This window comes from Cupressus sempervirens, chromosome 1, assembly GCF_028749045.1.
Source record: "Cupressus sempervirens isolate cs-2001-9-10 chromosome 1, ASM2874904v1, whole genome shotgun sequence".
NCBI classification, from domain to species: Eukaryota; Viridiplantae; Streptophyta; class Pinopsida; order Cupressales; family Cupressaceae; genus Cupressus; species Cupressus sempervirens.
In genome coordinates this window covers 886,437,434-886,454,867 of record NC_143118.1, presented here as the reverse complement: position 1 = coordinate 886,454,867, position 17,434 = coordinate 886,437,434, and the positions used below count along the sequence as shown (strand labels likewise).

Here is a 17,434-nt window from a genome sequence, read left to right as displayed (position 1 = left end):
CACAGCACACATGCATAACGAATGCACAAGAAATCATCAGAGATGACCATGCTGGCTCAAGGACCAACTGCAACATTAAATGAATATATTAAAACTTAAAGATTCCATATACATCTGTTTCCTTCCTTGGTGAAGGCTAATGCCTAAAGACTATCTTGCCCCTGTACAAAGATTAAGCATAAATAGAAAATATACCACCTTTTCTTTACAAAACTGAAATCAAAATACCCTAGATTCTGATCAAGTCTCGCCCATGCCTCAAAGGACACAGGGGATCAGAAAGTCTGGACCCCTATAACATCTTTTTGTTACATATTTAAAGAATCCTCTTGTCTCGAGCCTTTTTGGTTTCAGCTATTGTAACTACTTCTTGAAACATCACTGTTATCTTTTCTGTTTTTGAAACAAATTAGAAACAATAAAATCATATGACTCTTCACATTTCTGTGATGCATATTAATTCAGAAGAAAATGCTCATCGATGGTAATAAATATTTACTTAGATGATGCAGCATTACAATTGGAGCCTTGTCATTAAATTTCCTCCATGCCAGTGTTGAACTTCTAGAGAATTAGTGGAACTGCTTCAAATGCTATCAGTTATGCTTGTTGGGCTCTTGAGCTGGTTCAGGATGAAATACACCACCATCAAGTTCTAAATTTCTTTAGTCATAGTTCAAAATGAAACATAAAAACTCAATAAAGAAAAATAACAATAGTACCTTCTCTTTGATGAGTTCAAGAAAGCATGGCAGCACTTGGTGCTCCCATTGGAACAATCTTCACCTCTTCGACTCGGGCACTGAGTTCAAAATAGAGTGTGGAGCCCGACATTGAAAATGGAACTAACATTACTTGTGCAAATCTGGACAATAAAGACTTAATGAAGAGGTGTTGGAGGCTGGTACTCATGATGGAACAATTAAAATGCTTTGCTGGAAATGAAAGTAACCTATAATGCATCAAAAATGTTTCCTTTCTGCAGTTTAATTTAGGTCGCTAGAGGCCGACACAGAGAATTGAACAACATCACTAGGGCAAAGTTGAACAAAAATGAGTTCAAGAAGAATACTGAAGGATGATATTCAATTTGGAACTAGCCACAATGCTTTATATTCAACATTTCAACTTGCTTCATTGGAGATCGCCAACTAATGAGGAACTTGAATTGTTGGGCTGCAAACTCTTCAATGCATCACTTCTTTTCTTCTTTTACACTATTCCAAGAAGTACGTTGGGGAGTGAAACCAAAAGTGGAACTTGAATAGACTTATAGATTTTTAAAGAAATAAAGGTAAGAATGAGTTCTACACTCCTTTTTAGGGTCTAATGCAATGCAGTGAACTCAAACAAGGCTTTAACAAAATAAAGATTTATAAAAGAAACACCAATTTGAAAGGGTTCCATAGGGCTTGCCAAGTCTGACATGTTCATGAACTGACCAAAAAGTTTGACTAAAATGAGAAAAGACCAGAACAGATCCATTTAAACTTGAAAAAGACAAGGAATTGGCAAATTTCTATGAGGGGAGGAAACTCAGCAACATATTTGTATGCTGTAGTGTTTACAAACTGTTTTGCTCAATCAATTTGTGGCCTTCCCTTATGTTCATGCATAGATTTCGATATAAATTTTGTTTATACAGTTATACATATCTCTCATGGATTTTTGGCACAAATTAGAAAATATTACCTTTTTAAAATCTCTCATTGAATCCTAGCTGTTTCTTATATTGGATTACATATATGATGTTTTGAAAACGATATATGTTCTTTCATCTGCTCTAATTCTTCTCTTCTATTAAGCCCCAGTGCTGAAACCATCATTTTTAACTTAAAAATCTTGGCCATGTAAATAAGACTTTTTAAACTATTTTGAAGTCTGTATTATCCTATATGGATATTTCCATAATTTTCTCTCGCAGAAATTTTGAGAACAAAAACAAATATTTAATGCAAAATAAGCCAACAACTGAACAAGTAGATGGTGATTAAAGTACACAACTCAAAAATGACTTCATATTGGCTATTGTATTATAATGACCAGCAATACAATAACATGACCAACAAACTCATATAAATTCTTCAAAATACATTATTGCATCAGACATCAATTATACAATAATGAACACCAAACATACAATCTTCAAAACAGTATTACGGTCAGATTGGAAAACTTAGAAAAAACATGTAAGCACAATGGTAAATTTCATTTTTGAATCCACTCCAAGCTGAACCAGGTTGGAATTTGATCAACTGTGAAGAGCCTGAAGGTTACCGTCCTCAAATTCTGGAAACTGAAAGCCAACACGTCCCCTTCCTCAAAGAGAAATCTGAAACAAACTCTAAAACTAAGCGTAACTCAAAATCAATTAGATTCCTTCTTTTCCAAATTCCTTCTCCTGTCCTTTCGTCTTTTTCTACTTAATCACCTTTAACCCACTTTATAATATTAAATTGACCCATTTTATAAATTTCCCTTAAGCTGCCATAAGCCAAATTTGATATTTTATGAAATTGACTTTATAACTCCTAATGTCCCAAAGGGGACATTATAGTCCTCCTCTTTGAGATTTCTTGTCCTCAAGCAATTAATGTCACGATCCCATATCATTTTGCAAGATACTCTACAAATCCTACTAGTAACTATAAAATAAGAATGCAACCCATGTACCAATAAGATCCCTAGATGCCACATCCACCTGATAAATACTTTTGCACGTGCTTGCTGTGTTATTCAGATCACAACTCTGTCAAATCTCAAACAGTGAAGCAGCTCATCATAGTACACATAATGCAAAATAGCCATCCTGTTAACTTCTGGACCCCAAATCAACCTGTCGGCACGATTCTAGGAGAAGAAATAGGTGTCTATCAATCTATCATTGTCTTGAATCAGCCAACCATGTGAGAAGATCACCCCACCAAAACCAAAAACATCTCCAATATGTATGAAGTCCAACACATGAGTCCACCACAAGTTGCTGCTATAATCTGAATCGAGAATAGAAATGATACCCATGTTGTCACTATACCCTTGTATCGGAAGGAAAATCATCTTGTAAGGTATGTGCTTCAAGATGAGATCAATCTGCAACTCATTATCTTCTAAAGGCTGAGCCAAATCTGAAAATATAATAGCAGAACAAGCGAAGAAGCCAATGTTAGCTGGGGTATGCATAAAAATAACATCACCGATCAGTAAGGAAGTGACTGCCATATCATACAAACTTGGTGGCAAAACAACTGGTGGATTATAGGAGCCTTCATCTTTTGGTTCGCTATGAATACTTTCAACCAAATCACTATCTCCATTAATGAAAAGATCATCTTCCAATAAAATCTCCAAATTATTTTCACTTGGTTCATCTCTATCCATGTGACATTGTGAAGGTATACCACTACTGTCATAAAAATTAGAGTTCTCATGGTTATCTTCATGCTAGTCCTTACAGTCTTCTTCAACATAATGAACTGCATATAGATATGTTGAAGTGTATAGATTGTTCTCTCCTTCATTTTCACCAAAGGTATGAATTCGTTCTATTATTAATTTATCTATATGATCTCCTTAGTCTTAGGTTCTTGATCATCATCTTGGTGAGTGACCATCCTTGAAATTAGTTTTCAGCCTGATGTAATGAGTATTTTGTCATACATAGTTGGAGACATAACTGATCTAGCTTGTTCTCTTTATCTTATGCATGTTTGATTGTTGTATCCCTGTATTAGAGCAATTTCAAGGAGTCTGATTTCATTCTTTCCAATGTCCTCATAAGAGTGTGAACACACTATTGATTCCAATCATTATTCGCTTCTCATTTTCAACATTATTAATCTCGCACAAGGTTTCTTTAATGTTTTTATGGGTGCTATTAAAGTGCACTAAGGCTGCAACGACCATATCATTTGATGCCCTCAACTTATCATCCAAATTATATACTCCAAAATCATTAGCTTGGTCCTTCAAATCAGCCTTAATAATGATGTCACCTTGCTCTAGTTTTTGAAACTAGACTCATTTTCAGTTGTGCCATTTTCAGAATTTTCCTCTATCTTTAAATGTATTGTCTTGTTAGTTATTATGCCATTGTTTTCATATAGTTCACCCTCATGGAGAAGCTCATTTTAGATCTTGTAGATATTCTCATGAAAATGCTTGTCAATATTCACTTCCAAATCACCAAATAAGATGCAAGTAAAAATCTTGCCATCATCCATAGTGGGTCCCCTCTCATATTCTTCATTATGTTGAAGTTGGACTAACAAATCCTCATCTTCCTCAATGCTGATCTGCACTTCTTGAGCTGGCTCTTCCCGTTTGTTATCCCCACAAGTGTAACCAAGTGGCCAAAATTGTTTGAAATTGAAGCAATAATGCTTTTTCCTCATTTGGTTCTTGCTCATCTCCTAGGATCCCACAATCTGTAATTCCCTTGCATATAGTTCTTCTTTAGCCTACTGTTTTTGGCACTTCTCAATTTTTGGCTCACATTGCTTCAACACCTTGTTGACCAACTTGCAACCATTATTTGAAGCTTCTTGTTCTTGCCTTAAAATCGCTAACAACATATGCATAAGAGGTTGGAATTGAGTTTCACTCTCGTTCATGCTCATAACCATAATAGTTTCCATAGCTGCAAAAATATCTACAAGGTGCTCTTTCCCAATTGTGCCCAAGAAATGCTTAAACATGGTATGAATCAGGTCATACAGTCGCATGTCAAGTATAAGATTGTGTACAATTTGATTTCTATAAATGGATTCATTATGGAAGCCCGTCTAGGGAATTGAGGACTAGTGCTATCCTCAAGGGTTTGAAAACTATTAACAGTAAGTTGAACTACCACGTTCATTATGTCCTCTTTGTAGGGTTCTTGTGGTGCTAATATTCTTATAACCTCCATCAGACAAGTAACCAAAAGCTTCACCTCTCCCTTTCATTGCTTCAACTGCTTCTGGTGACTTAACCCTACCACTGTAGGAATAAGAGAAGTCTACAATAAATCAGGGGGTGCTTGCTTTACCAAGGTCAAACATTCTTCTAATTAGATCAATGTGTCGAGAACCTTTTCCCTGTCTATAAAATCCAACCCAAGCTCGCTATTTATTTGATGGAGTACTCTGGCAAACTTTAACATGTCGTTTGATGCCATTTTAAATCTGCTACCTCAGATTGGAGGTACCCCTATTTTTGTTCTAAAATTCAGAGCCCGCACAAAATTTTGTTGTTCTGACAATTGTACCTCTATTGAAAAAATCAAAGTTAGGTTCTAATTCTCTGTTATATGGCTGCAATTAAATCGCTGTTGAACGTGAATTCCTGATACTTGGTACAACTGATAATTTGTCAAGCATTTTGCATACAATCTTTTTTTTTTTGAGTTTAATTGAGCCTGATTTGATTCAATGACAATAAATAAGACCAACTCTGAAACACTATCATTAACAGTTCATATGGCATATAAAAGCCCATTTTGTCTGTGTCTCCTCTGTGTGCACCTAACTTCCCCTGCTACCCATTGAATTTGTTAAAATAACTTTTCAAAGTTTCATCTACTCACTGTAGTGTTGTGCCTATTAATGTACACCATTTTAAAGAACCTGTAAATATCTCTGCAAATTGTGGTTGAATAAGTGATGTCCGCCCCACAAGGAAATCTTCAATCTCAAGTTCTCCAACACTCAAGTTTAATTACACCATGACCAATACGATAGTGATGACAGACACAATGTTCATAGGGTGAACACCACAAATTTCTTCAAGTTATTCAATTACGATCTATCAACCATGAATTTGCTAAATGTCTTATAATGTGTTTGGCCTAATATTGCCAAGACAACTTAAACACGTGTGATTTCCACAAGAACAAGAATTGATGACCAATAGAAGTCTACAATCCTTTGTAAGCAAATTAATTTCAACCCAATTTGATAATTTCTTATTCGTGGCTACCACCTGCAGTCACACTTATTTGTTAAAGATTTGTCATTTCATATCAACCAAATCATCAATAACATGAACTCACAATGGTGGTTGGGCCTTTTGATTCCTAGTTTTTGATGACCATCTCTGATGGTATTTTCCAAAGCTATTAGCAAACTTTGTTGGTAACTCTTGACACCGGAATGTGGAATTTCGCTCCTCTCTAACCAAACCTCCACACACTACCTAGACTATCATTCAGAATGAACTCAAGCAATCATCTTCAACTATAGCTCAAACCCTAAATTAGTAAATTATTTTCTATGACATGCATCGAGTCATTCAAACACTCACACAATCTACTAATACGCTCACTGACAGGCATCCTTATATGACCAGCTGTACATACTTGGCAGAGAGTTGTTTGTTCCCACTCCATCGGTTTCACTTCTTGTTTTGTTGTTTTGGGCCAGCTGATTCGTCTCCACTACCTTCCACCTTGAACGCATACCAAAATTTCATACCAACAATCAACATTTTTAATTTTTAACACTTCCGATCACTACCTGCGATACAACATGACAACTCAACTATCAAATTTGCTAATCTTTCACTGACTATTCATTAGAGACTGTAATGTACTATAACTTTTTGACCAAATGGCTCCAATGATAGGAACAATCTCTTTGCAATATCACCTACTCTTGCAACTCTTGTCTTTAGTAACAACAATCTTCCACATTTGTTCTTAATTTAAATGAAGACTTGACATGCAAAGCTATATTCTTTGGTAATGGTTCTTTCCTTGTAAAACGCAGGTGGATAGAAAAGTTGTTAGTGTGACCTACTGTAATCTTTTAACTCGTGGCTTTAGGCTTTAGCGTTGTTACCCTTAAAGGTGTCTGTTGATCCTTTGAAGGTTTTCATTGGACACTCGAGCTCCCTAATTCTACTATGCTCAACCACGATAAATGGATTGAGGAGCATAAAGCTCCATGTGACCTTCCAACTACCCATAATAAGGGATGTGGGTTCAGTGTGCACTCAATGTTGTCTTCGATCATCTCCAACCCGTTAACTCATGATGTTGGCTTCAACGCCTGTCTTTAATTAATTTAAGCCTCTACATGCTACATGTACCATAGTTGAATCAATCTGTTATCCTAAGCAATTGTTCTTTGTGATACGTGACTTAATATGCCTAGTCTTGTGAACTAATAACAACCAAAATGGATTGTGAATGCCATTTAACTGTCTTTTTGGTCTCCATCTTACTTGAATGGCCTCTTTCGTTGGGTGGGAAAAGGGGTTTAATGAGCTGGATAGTTTCCTAGAGGTCAAACAACTTGGCAATTTGTCTATAGATATAGTGGTTAATACCCACCAGTTAAAGGTATTGAAAGATTGAGAGTTAACTTTGATTTGATGATCTATGATTGATTGTATAGACTTGTCGAGCATAGTTGCAAGCATGCCCCATACGAATGAATGAATGAATGAAGAATGAAGGTATTTTAATGATGTCCACAAGACCAGCCAGCCTGTGGGACCTGTTTCATGTTCTTTTCAATGTCAGCCCGCTTGTTATGAATCTTCTTTAAGAAGCTCATTGTTTTATGTAGTCTTGTTTCCTCAATCTGGTGTAATTGTCCATCGTTCAAATTGTCCTCGAACTACTTATGGATATCTTGGTATGTTGCACACTCAAAGATGAAGTGGCATTATGTTTCGACACATCCTTTACTACAGTAGATGCATTTTCTTTCTTCCCAATCCTCCTTGGGCACTGTCCACCTCCCTGTCTCACACTGTAAATGATGGGATCCTGTTCGTAACTGCGCCACTAACAACTTATTTTTACCTTTCATATCTACACGAAGGTAATCTTTAATCTCATGGCACCACATGGGTTTAAACTCTTTCACATAGTGAGCCTTTTTCTTCCCTATTTGTTTTGTCCACATGACTGCTTTAAATTTTTCTAGCATACCTTTTTATCTCTTCATTGGTGTTGGGGCGTTCCAGTATGTTAATGTCCCACTTAATTAGCCATTTTTCATTTTGCTTCATCCACATTTTCTTTCTTCGAGCTAGCCCCTCTTCAACCACAAGTTTGGGCCATCGTTGCTTGTCCATATTTTCCACCTTGTTTAAATAGCTTAAGAAACATATAACTGCAGAGGCTTCCATCGGGAACATCCTTGCTTCAGCCAAGAGGATCTTGTATGGTATAGTTGATTTGACTTTAAGGTTAGTAGTGATGAGGTTTTTTTGTATTTGTTCTATTTTCTTCCATTTGTAGTTGGATAGGCTGCTCCCCCAAACCTCGGACCTGTATAACACAAGAGGGGTGACTAGCAGTCCAAAAAGAATCTTTTTGGTTTTCCAATCCCAAAGCTCCGTCTATCTACACCTATTTTGTAGAAAGAAGGAAGCCCCCTCCAACCCCCTTGTATCGGCTTAGCTCTAGAAGTTTCCCAATTGAGCTTGTTGTTAAAGTCTATGCCCAAGCATTTATACTCTTCCACAATCTCAAGAGTATTTCCTTCAAATTGGAAGTCAACTTGTTGTTTCTTAGAGAGAACACCATAACTTTAGTCTTGCTAGTGTTCACTTGTATCCCAACTTTGTGGAAAAAGCTCTCCAAAGTTTCCAAGTGTTCTCTTAGATCCTTGGTTGTTTTTGCAATTAGAATAAGACCATTTGCATAGAGAAGCAACTTCACCACATATTTGGCAAGTTGGACTCCTCCCCCTGAAGTTTTATTTAACCACTCCTCCAACTTATCAATAAATAAGCCAAATAGGGTAAGCAAGAGAGGGCAGCCCTTCTTAACCCCAATAACACTAACAAAACATTCTAATATGCCATCTTTCATTTTGATTCTAGCTAACATTCTCATAAAGTCTATGAACGGCTGCTCTAAGCTCATTTGGACTTTTAATTTCCTTCATCTGTTTCCAAAGTTTGTCTCTAGGGACAGTGTCAAAAACTTTTTTGAAATCCACAAAACAATAAAAAAGCTCTTTGCTTTGGAGACCCCAAACCTTCTCAATAAGGTGTCTAAGAGTGATGCAATGGTCAATCGTAGAATGTTTAGGTCTAAACCTAGCCTGCCCTTTTGCTATCTTTTCTTCTTTCTTAGCCCAACAACTGATTCTGCACTCTACCATGCCCCCAAATAATTTGCCAAGGAGGGGATTAACCATAATCCTGCGGTAGTTAGACGGATTGTTGATATCTCCACTCTTCTGTAGAGGTATGACGACGTTGGTGGTCCAACTTGTTGGAAAGCCATTTTGATGAACTTTGTTGAAAATATCTAAGATGTGCGGAATAAGAAGTTCCATGCCCCCCTTTAAAATTTCACCTTGCAGCCCATTAATATCCTTTGCTTTATTACTTGCTGGATTCTTTATTCCTTGCTTAATATCCTTTACCAAGAAAAGTTCAATAGAGGTGCAAATTTTGGGAGGTGTATTTCTATCTTGGATTCTCTCATAAAGGAGTTTTGCGTACTCAAACCATTGGCTGTCCATAATATTGTTTCTAATTTGCTACTTATTTTGTTGTAGTTCTTTTCAAAACCTCCTAGGGTTGTGCTTCCCCAAAGAGATTAGCTCTTCTCTTCATGATGTGACGTATCTCTCCTTTTTAACTCTTATCAGCTTCTCATATGATATTTTCTTTTTCTTGTTTGATTCATCCTTTTTGAGTGCTTATTTTTTGCTGCCTTGCACTCTTCATCATACCAAGGGTTGGAAGGGAAAGTGTTGCTGTCCCCCTTTTTAGACAAAGATCGTTTACATGTTTCTAAAGCTTTATGGATTACAGGGATGAGCTAGTTGTTGCAAATATGCTCCTTGTTCGCTTGTGAGATTTGAAGATGATGCTCAAATGCAGTCACAAATAGTTCCTGATTTTCTTGGTACAAGCTGAGTTTCTCTTGAGAATTATTGTTCTTGTGCAAGATGTTATCAGCTTCTTGCAATCTCTGATTTTGAATATCCAATTTCACTAAGAGTGGCATGTGATTGGACTTCAACTCAATAGGACATGCTCCAACATTAAATTCCAGCAGTCTAGAAATAGAAGTTTGAGAACAAAGGATGTAGTCCACCACACTGTGACCATTGTAGGTCTTACATGTGATACCTCCCAAGGTTGGCCACTTTGCAATCCCATTACAAATGATTAACCCATGCAAGCTGCAAACTCCTAGCAGTTTAGCCCCAAAGTGGGACACAATACCCTGCCCATCTTCTAAGATCCTTTCCCACATATGACCCCCATTTTCCTCTAACCAAATAGGATTATCTTGTGCTCCCTCCATGCTGTCCAGCTGAATGGCCTGATTGTTTGTTGTCCTTGCATTAAAATCACCCATTAGAACTATCTCTCCTAAAGAGCCGTAATTCAAGATGTCTTTTTTTAAAGTGGCATAAGGGTTTTCACTGTCAAGACCATTCTTCCTGTAGAACTTAGAATTTTTTGGGGCAAAATAGCAAGCAGCCATCCATATCATAGTACCTGTTTCTACTAGTTTGAGCCATATATATTGCTTGTTTGGGTCTTCTTTTTCTACTTTTGTGGTGCTCTCCCATTCTTTCTTGATTAACACTACAATCCCCCCATGTCCAATCCCCATTTCTGATCCTTTGTTTCATACCAAGATTTTATTGTAGCCTTCAAACTCTGGGATTTTGCAACCCTCATATTCATGCCTCTGTGAAAATAATGAAATCTTTCCCTTCTGCTATGGGCCCCAAACCCGGTCCTTTCCTCCATTGTTAACCTCTACAATTCCAGCTCACCATATGTAGAAGATTCCGAGGGGCCCGACATCCCTATTTAATGAAAGTAGATATGTCGCTGATTTGAGCTTTGCCATTTTTCAGCCCAGCCCAAAGTCCCTTTTCTCTTGCAGCCTTTACCTTCACGCCATCCTCTCCAATATAACCAAAAATATGTTCATGCTTTGAGTGCCATGAAAAAATCCTGAACAACTTGAAAAACCATGCAAACACCACTAGTCGTGTCCGATAGGAAATAATAAATTCTTAAATTTTTAATTTATTCATTCAATTTTTCCCAAACTTTTCCAACTGTTATAACAAATGTCAAAGCTATTTGTAATGTCCCCTCTTTAGCAATTGTTAGCTATGTTGACGCTAGCCTAGTTTTGCATTGGTCCCGGGGACTAGCGAAGAGTTCAGAGAGATCTTGGAGTGATTTGGCTTAGTCATTCCTAGTTTGATATATTATTAAAGTAGCATTTAAATTAAATGTGAAAATATTGAAGTGTTGCTTTAATATTATTTAAATTGGGTTGTGTGGGGATGCCCAAGGGAGACATAAGATGTTATTTATTTTATTTTAATCCCACATTGCTTGTGAAAAGTGAGCCAACCCTACAAAGTGGTAATAAAAGGAGAGCTTGAGGGCATTGTTCGGGCATTGGATTGGATGAGAAGAAGAACTGAAGTACTTGCAGTTTGCAAGTTGTTTTGGGCATCTGGGGACGTCCTCATTTGTATCACTCTAGATGTCAATCCTTGGGATTGGTCTTTGGAGTCTATGCTTTCAACTGTGTACTGTAGCAGCTGTGCCATTGTAGCAACCATGTACTATAGCAGCCGTGTCACTGTAGCAGCCACATACTGTAGTAGCCATATACTGTTTACGACATATCAATGCAATGGCCAAGCCATCAACTATTTGATGTAAACAATGTTTATTTCGGCCTATTGTTGGTGTATTCAGTGAGTTAGTATTGCACTTGTTATTTATTTAGAAATCAATATAAATATAGTGTGCTCGTTATTTCTGTGATGTATGTTTATGCTTTCATTCCTATTTTCATGTTACATGTCAAACACAACACAATACAGACAAACCATTTCAGAGCCATAAGGGTTATAGCACATGATGGAAAATTAGGGACTGCAAGCTAAGTGTTTGATGAAATTACCATATAGCCGTGAATACTTTGTAAGTAGATTTGAGGGTATCCATTACACTATTGGATATCCAACTCAATATTGTTAAAGCTCGGACTATGTGTACAAATATTTCTAAAAGCTAAATACTTGTACCTACGAGTAATACCAAAGACGATAAAAAAAGCAACATCTTCAATAAGACCACCTATTTCTTGTAATGTTGACAATGAAATTTGAATATTTAGAAACCTCAACATCCAATATACTAATTCAAAACTCTAACAAAGATTCAAACTATATCTATTTCTAAACCTCACGGGATAGTAGGTTTGATGTTTTGATACCACTACAATATTCTATATGGATATTTCCCACAATTTTCTTACATAAATTTTTGGAATATAATGCAAAATAAGCCAGTAAATGAACTAGTAGATGCTGATTAAAGTACATAGTAAAAAAAACTTCACACTGGCTATTGTATTATAATCACTAGCAATACAATAGCATGACCAGCAAACTCATATAAATTCTTCATAATATGTTATTGCATCACACATCAGCAACACAATAACGAACACCAAATATCCAATCTTAGAAATAGTATTACAATGAGATCAGAAAACTCCTAAAGAACTTGTAAGTGAATTCCATCTCGAATCCACTCCAAGCTTAACTGGGTTACATCCGATCAACTGTGAAGAGCATGACAGTTTTTGTCCTTAGGATCTAGAAATTGAAAGCCAACGCTTCCCCTCCCCTTCCTTTAAGAGAAATCTGAAACAAACTCCAAAAATAAGCATAACTCAAATGAATTAGCTTCCTTATTTTTTATGCTCAAAATGGTGACCGTTCAACTTTCGTCTCTTGTCCTTTTGTCTTTTTCTACTTTGTAACATTTAACCCACTTTATAATATTAAGTTGACCCATTTTATAAATTTGCCTTAAGCTATCATAAGACATTTAATATTTTATGAAATTGACTTTAGAACTCCTAATATCCCAAAACGGGGACATTACAAATCCGTCTATATTCTTTCCATCTCTTGCCCACTTTTTTAAGAACTGTTTCAACCTTTTTATGGTTTCTTGTGTGTAGTATCAGGCAACAAAATAGAAAAATATTTGATGAACTTTCAATTTGAGCAGATCATTTGACAAAACAACTTAAGTTGCACCAATTTTCTATTAAAAGCTAGGGTTGTCAGTGCACCAAAAGATCAACCAGTCAATGCCCAATACAATCACTAGACTTATAGAACATAGGAGGCGGGTAATCCATGTCATGAATCTTGAAGGGGAACGTTGGCAGTTAGTCCAATAATCTCTCCCTCAGCATTACTTGAGTAGATTCAAACCTAGAACCAAGTTCTGATACCACTTGCTACAAGCTAGGGTTGTCGTTGCACCAAAAGATCAACCTGTCAATGCCCGATACAACTATTAGACTTATAGAACACAAGAGGCGGTTAAGCTATATCACAAATCTCTAAGGATAACATTAGCAGTTTGTCCAACATTTTCGTAATCATTAATGAAAATTTTGCACATGATATCTGTGGAGGTAGATGAATTTTTGTGCATTGGCAAAGAGCAATTGAGAATTAATAAAAAGATAAAGAGGACTAACTCCTCTAGCTAGTGCCTACTTGGCATATGGCACCCCTTTGATAACAAGGGAAGTTTTTACCACGTATATTAGTTTGACTTTAACAAGCCTTTCTAACAGGCATAAACCCTTGGAGAGTTTAGGAAAGATTCATATTTCCTAAATTGCTGATTCAGGTTCGGGTAGGCAATTGCGAGTTCGGGCAAAAAAAAATCCATTTGAGTTCGTGGGGGTTGGGGTTCGTGACCATAGATATCTATGTACAAAAATTAAGAGAAACAATATTTATGGCTAAGTTTGACTGCCAATGTGGTTTTTCAATTTTCCAATATATATTTCAATTTCGTATGATATTTTAAATCAACTTTGTGTTGGATTTGGAATAATTCAGCTTTGTGTTGGATTTGGAATAATTCAGTGTCACAGATTTTATTTTATTAATGCTGGGCTTGAATATATAAGCTGCACCATTTAATTTTAGAAGATATCCAATTGCAGTTTACTAATGATACCGTTATACCATTGTGGGCTGATTGTGTTGCAAGGCAAGGAAAGATAACAGTAACAATTCTACTTAAAAATAATATAACATGCAATCAGCGAAAATGATATAATAATACCATTAATAAATGCAATTTGATATAATTTAAAATTAAATGGTATATACTATATATATATGAGCTATACTATAATAAAATATAGATTTTTTTTGTGTTTTTAACATACTTTTTGGCCTCTTGAGCTGTGGGTTGCTGTGGGTTCTTGAGGGTCCGCACGGATAGGGTCCACAGCACAGACTGTGGGTCTTTGTAGGTCTGCGGACCTTGCCCAGACCTGCCACAGACCCAGCATGAATCAACTCAAACCCGGACCCGGACCAGGACGCGGCTGGCAGGGTCTGAACCCTGCAACCTAGCATATTTTCCATCCTATAATCTATGTAGTCTGTCATCCACAAGGATTGATTTGTATTTTCTTAAATCATTTGTTAAGTAAATTATTTTTTATTCTTTTTTTCTTTTATTTCATGTTTTCCCGTTGTGTTTGAAGCAGGCAACTAAGGAGCTGAGGGCTATGGGCCTAAAAGTCCCAATTGTGGGATTAACTGGCCAAGCATTGGATAGTGGCAGAAACCTATTTCTTGCTGCTTCTATTGACGATTTTTTAAATAAAACCCATATCGAGGCATTAGCCTTCTAGATGAACACAGCCTGATTGCTCTGTCAAAGAACTAACAGTTTAGAGTAGCGGGATTCCTTAGGGCTAAAACTTAAAAGAGATGAAATGTAAGTAAGAATCCCTTTGCAACAGTAAATGTTTGAAGCTCTCCTACAAGTGTTTAGCCATGTATTGCTGACTAGATTTGGGAGAATTGATTGTAACCAACAAGATAAAAGGATAATATTATGCCATTGGAGTACATGTAACAAGCAAGATACGTTAGGCATCACAAGTTTCAAAGAAAGCTTGAATTAGAGCTTTGCACCCCTGCTCACCGTCACAGAAGTGTCCAGCCATAATTTCAGCATGCAATTGTTAATAGTTGTGCCCCTGTCAATTGTCACAGAATCTACCACACAAAATTGCAAAATGTGTATGTTCAATCGTGACCCTTCTCTTTCAAAAAATTCTTTGTTTAGAAGGTTTATTTTAAGAGTTTAGACTATTCCCATACTGATAAAGACTTGAGAGATGCACTTCTGCATTAGATTGTGTGTTATACCTTTTGCATCAGCGTTTCAAATCCTACTGAGTGATCCATTTTTATCTCCTCCAGCCATTCTCATCCTGATGATGGATCACAGAGTGTGATTCAAAATGTTGATGCAAAAAGTACATCACACAATCTAATCCAGAAGTGCATCTCTCAAATATAATAATGGATCGTGAAAATCTGTTCATATTAACTGATAAAGATGATTTTTACATCCTTTCGAAAGTTCAATGCCTGATCATCTGCCAAAAATATCAGAATATAAGTTATATGTTCTGCGGTTAACATGCTAAAACAAATGTTACATATATGTGGGATTCAACGCCAAAGTGGTTAAGACACCATTTAGAAGCATAAAACCAGTCTTGTCCTAAGTTTTGGGCTACTTAACTGCTCTTTTAACTTTGAAGAAATATCAAAATTTAAATATGAAAACAGATTTTACAGAGAGAATATCAATATACCACAGGGAATTCTGTGACCAGGTATGGTTTAGTCCTTCACATGACTGATAATGTCTAGTAAGGCCACTCTGCTAGAAACTAACATTCTATAAATCTCATTAACTTTCTGTTCCACAGGACCCAGCCTCTTCCGCAGATCCTCTGAAGACCTCCTCAACCTTGGAACAGATTGCCTGATTTTCTCCATCATAGGAAATCCCTCCACATTCAACAAAACATGATACAATGTCTTCACCTCCAGATGCACACCATCAAGTTCTTCAAGAAGGGCAGCTGAACCTCTAATGGCCTTTCTTCTATCAATCTCCTCCTTCACCTTATGCTGTAGTTTCAGCATTGAGGAGGCCCATGGGAGCTGATGGGGTAAGTGGAGACTAGGAAGAATTCTCTTGGGCTTCACCAATAGAGTTATTGAAAGCACCCCACATAAAAATATGGTGCTTGTCTTTGCACCATACATGGCACTAATGATCAATGCATTGTTGTTGTTGCTAATGCTCCTGTTGTTATTATTCATATTGTTGCTATTGAGCTTTTCCCCCATTCTTCTTAGCATGGAGCTGCAATTCTCAAGCTTTGACCTTTGCTGTCCTTGCCTATCCACCTCCTCCACCTTCTTCTTGATACTCACCACACACTCTTGGAAAAGACTCTTGGCCCTGCTAATCTTCATGTCATTTACAGGCTCCTTGCTGTCCAATGAATGGAGTGCCAGCTGGACCAACATAATGTACCTTTCCACGTAGGCAAAGCTCTCCTTGATCACATTGCAAGCATCCAGGAGCTTCACATTGTCATCCAGGTACTCATTTATTGCTCTCTCTTCTGTCTCTGTCAGGGACAACTGCAGCCCTGACGTGGCTCCAATAACTGTGGAGTGGATGTCTACCACCATTACCAGGGCCTCATTCAGCCATTCAAGGTTGATCTTGGCAGACTGCTTGAGGACCTCCAGCTTGGCAGCCAGCTGGCATTCAAACTCTCCTACAGGGCTGTTTGTGCTAGCAAGGCAATAATCTGCGGTTCTTCTCTCTGAGAATGAAGAAGAAAGTTTTTGGGCAGCTGATGTGAATGCTAAAGATTGGATGGCCGTGCCTAAGGAAGATAACAGAGATGAACCCATCTGCGTCATCGTGGCCATGATCGTTATAGCCAAACTTCTATACAACCAATGATAGAGGTTTTTGTATCTTCTAAGACCCTAAATTGTAAATGATGAACTTTCTGATGACGTTCGGTTTTATATGTCACACTAAAGCTTTACAAGGAGGACAGATCATACCAGGGCAGCAGCAAAGTCATGATCCAGATTGATTTGGGCTTGGAAAAAGAATCACAGCTGGAATGATCACGTATCATGGTGGCTATCGCATTTGTAATGCAGACTTTTAAACTAAAGATTAGATTTATGAACTTGTGTCGCCAATAATTTATTACAATAAATTTGTGACAGGTATGTTTGCATGTTCATTCTTTCCTTAGAACAAGTGGAATTAACATATCCCTAGCGGAGAGGATATTGGAAGCGGCATGCGATGTCATTCCTATCCTACTAATATAAAGAAAAACGATGCACGTAAAAAACATCGGAAAAAAAAACAATAGATTGAGGAAAATGGAGTTAAAAACAGCAAGAAAGCACTGTCCAGCAGCAGGAATATATACAGAGAATCCAACATATATGATTTTCCAAACATGTGAGCATCACAGGTTTTCAAAGAACAATGGGACTAGGGACAAAGCAAACATTAAACCATCGATGTAATATACACCAAGAGA

At 37.1% G+C, this 17,434-nt stretch overlaps 2 protein-coding genes across 2 annotated transcripts in view; one reads left to right on the top strand and one right to left on the bottom strand.

The window, feature by feature from the left end:
* LOC149580673 (uncharacterized) overlaps positions 1 to 16,603 on the top strand; it is a 28,332-nt gene extending 11,729 nt beyond the window's left edge. The window contains exon 8 of the transcript XR_016354073.1: positions 16,494 to 16,603. The gene's annotated coding sequence lies outside the window, so the exon portion shown is untranslated. The remainder of the gene's footprint in view (positions 1 to 16,493) is intronic.
* LOC149580672 (protein BPS1, chloroplastic-like) lies at positions 44 to 16,937 on the bottom strand. Its single transcript, XM_089792714.1, has 3 exons — positions 15,656 to 16,937; positions 723 to 865; positions 44 to 622 (listed from the first exon to the last, which is right to left on the bottom strand). The coding sequence occupies exon 1, from the start codon at positions 16,794 to 16,796 to the stop codon at positions 15,684 to 15,686; it is 1,113 nt and encodes a 370-aa protein (XP_089648840.1). The 5' UTR covers positions 16,797 to 16,937; the 3' UTR covers positions 44 to 622; positions 723 to 865; positions 15,656 to 15,683.
* Between the last annotated feature and the right edge of the window lie 497 nt (positions 16,938 to 17,434).

Coding starts and splice junctions, on each gene's coding strand:
- LOC149580672 (XM_089792714.1), bottom strand. CDS start 16,796: ATGGCCACGATGACGCAGATGGGTTCATCTCTGTTATCTTCCTTAGGC.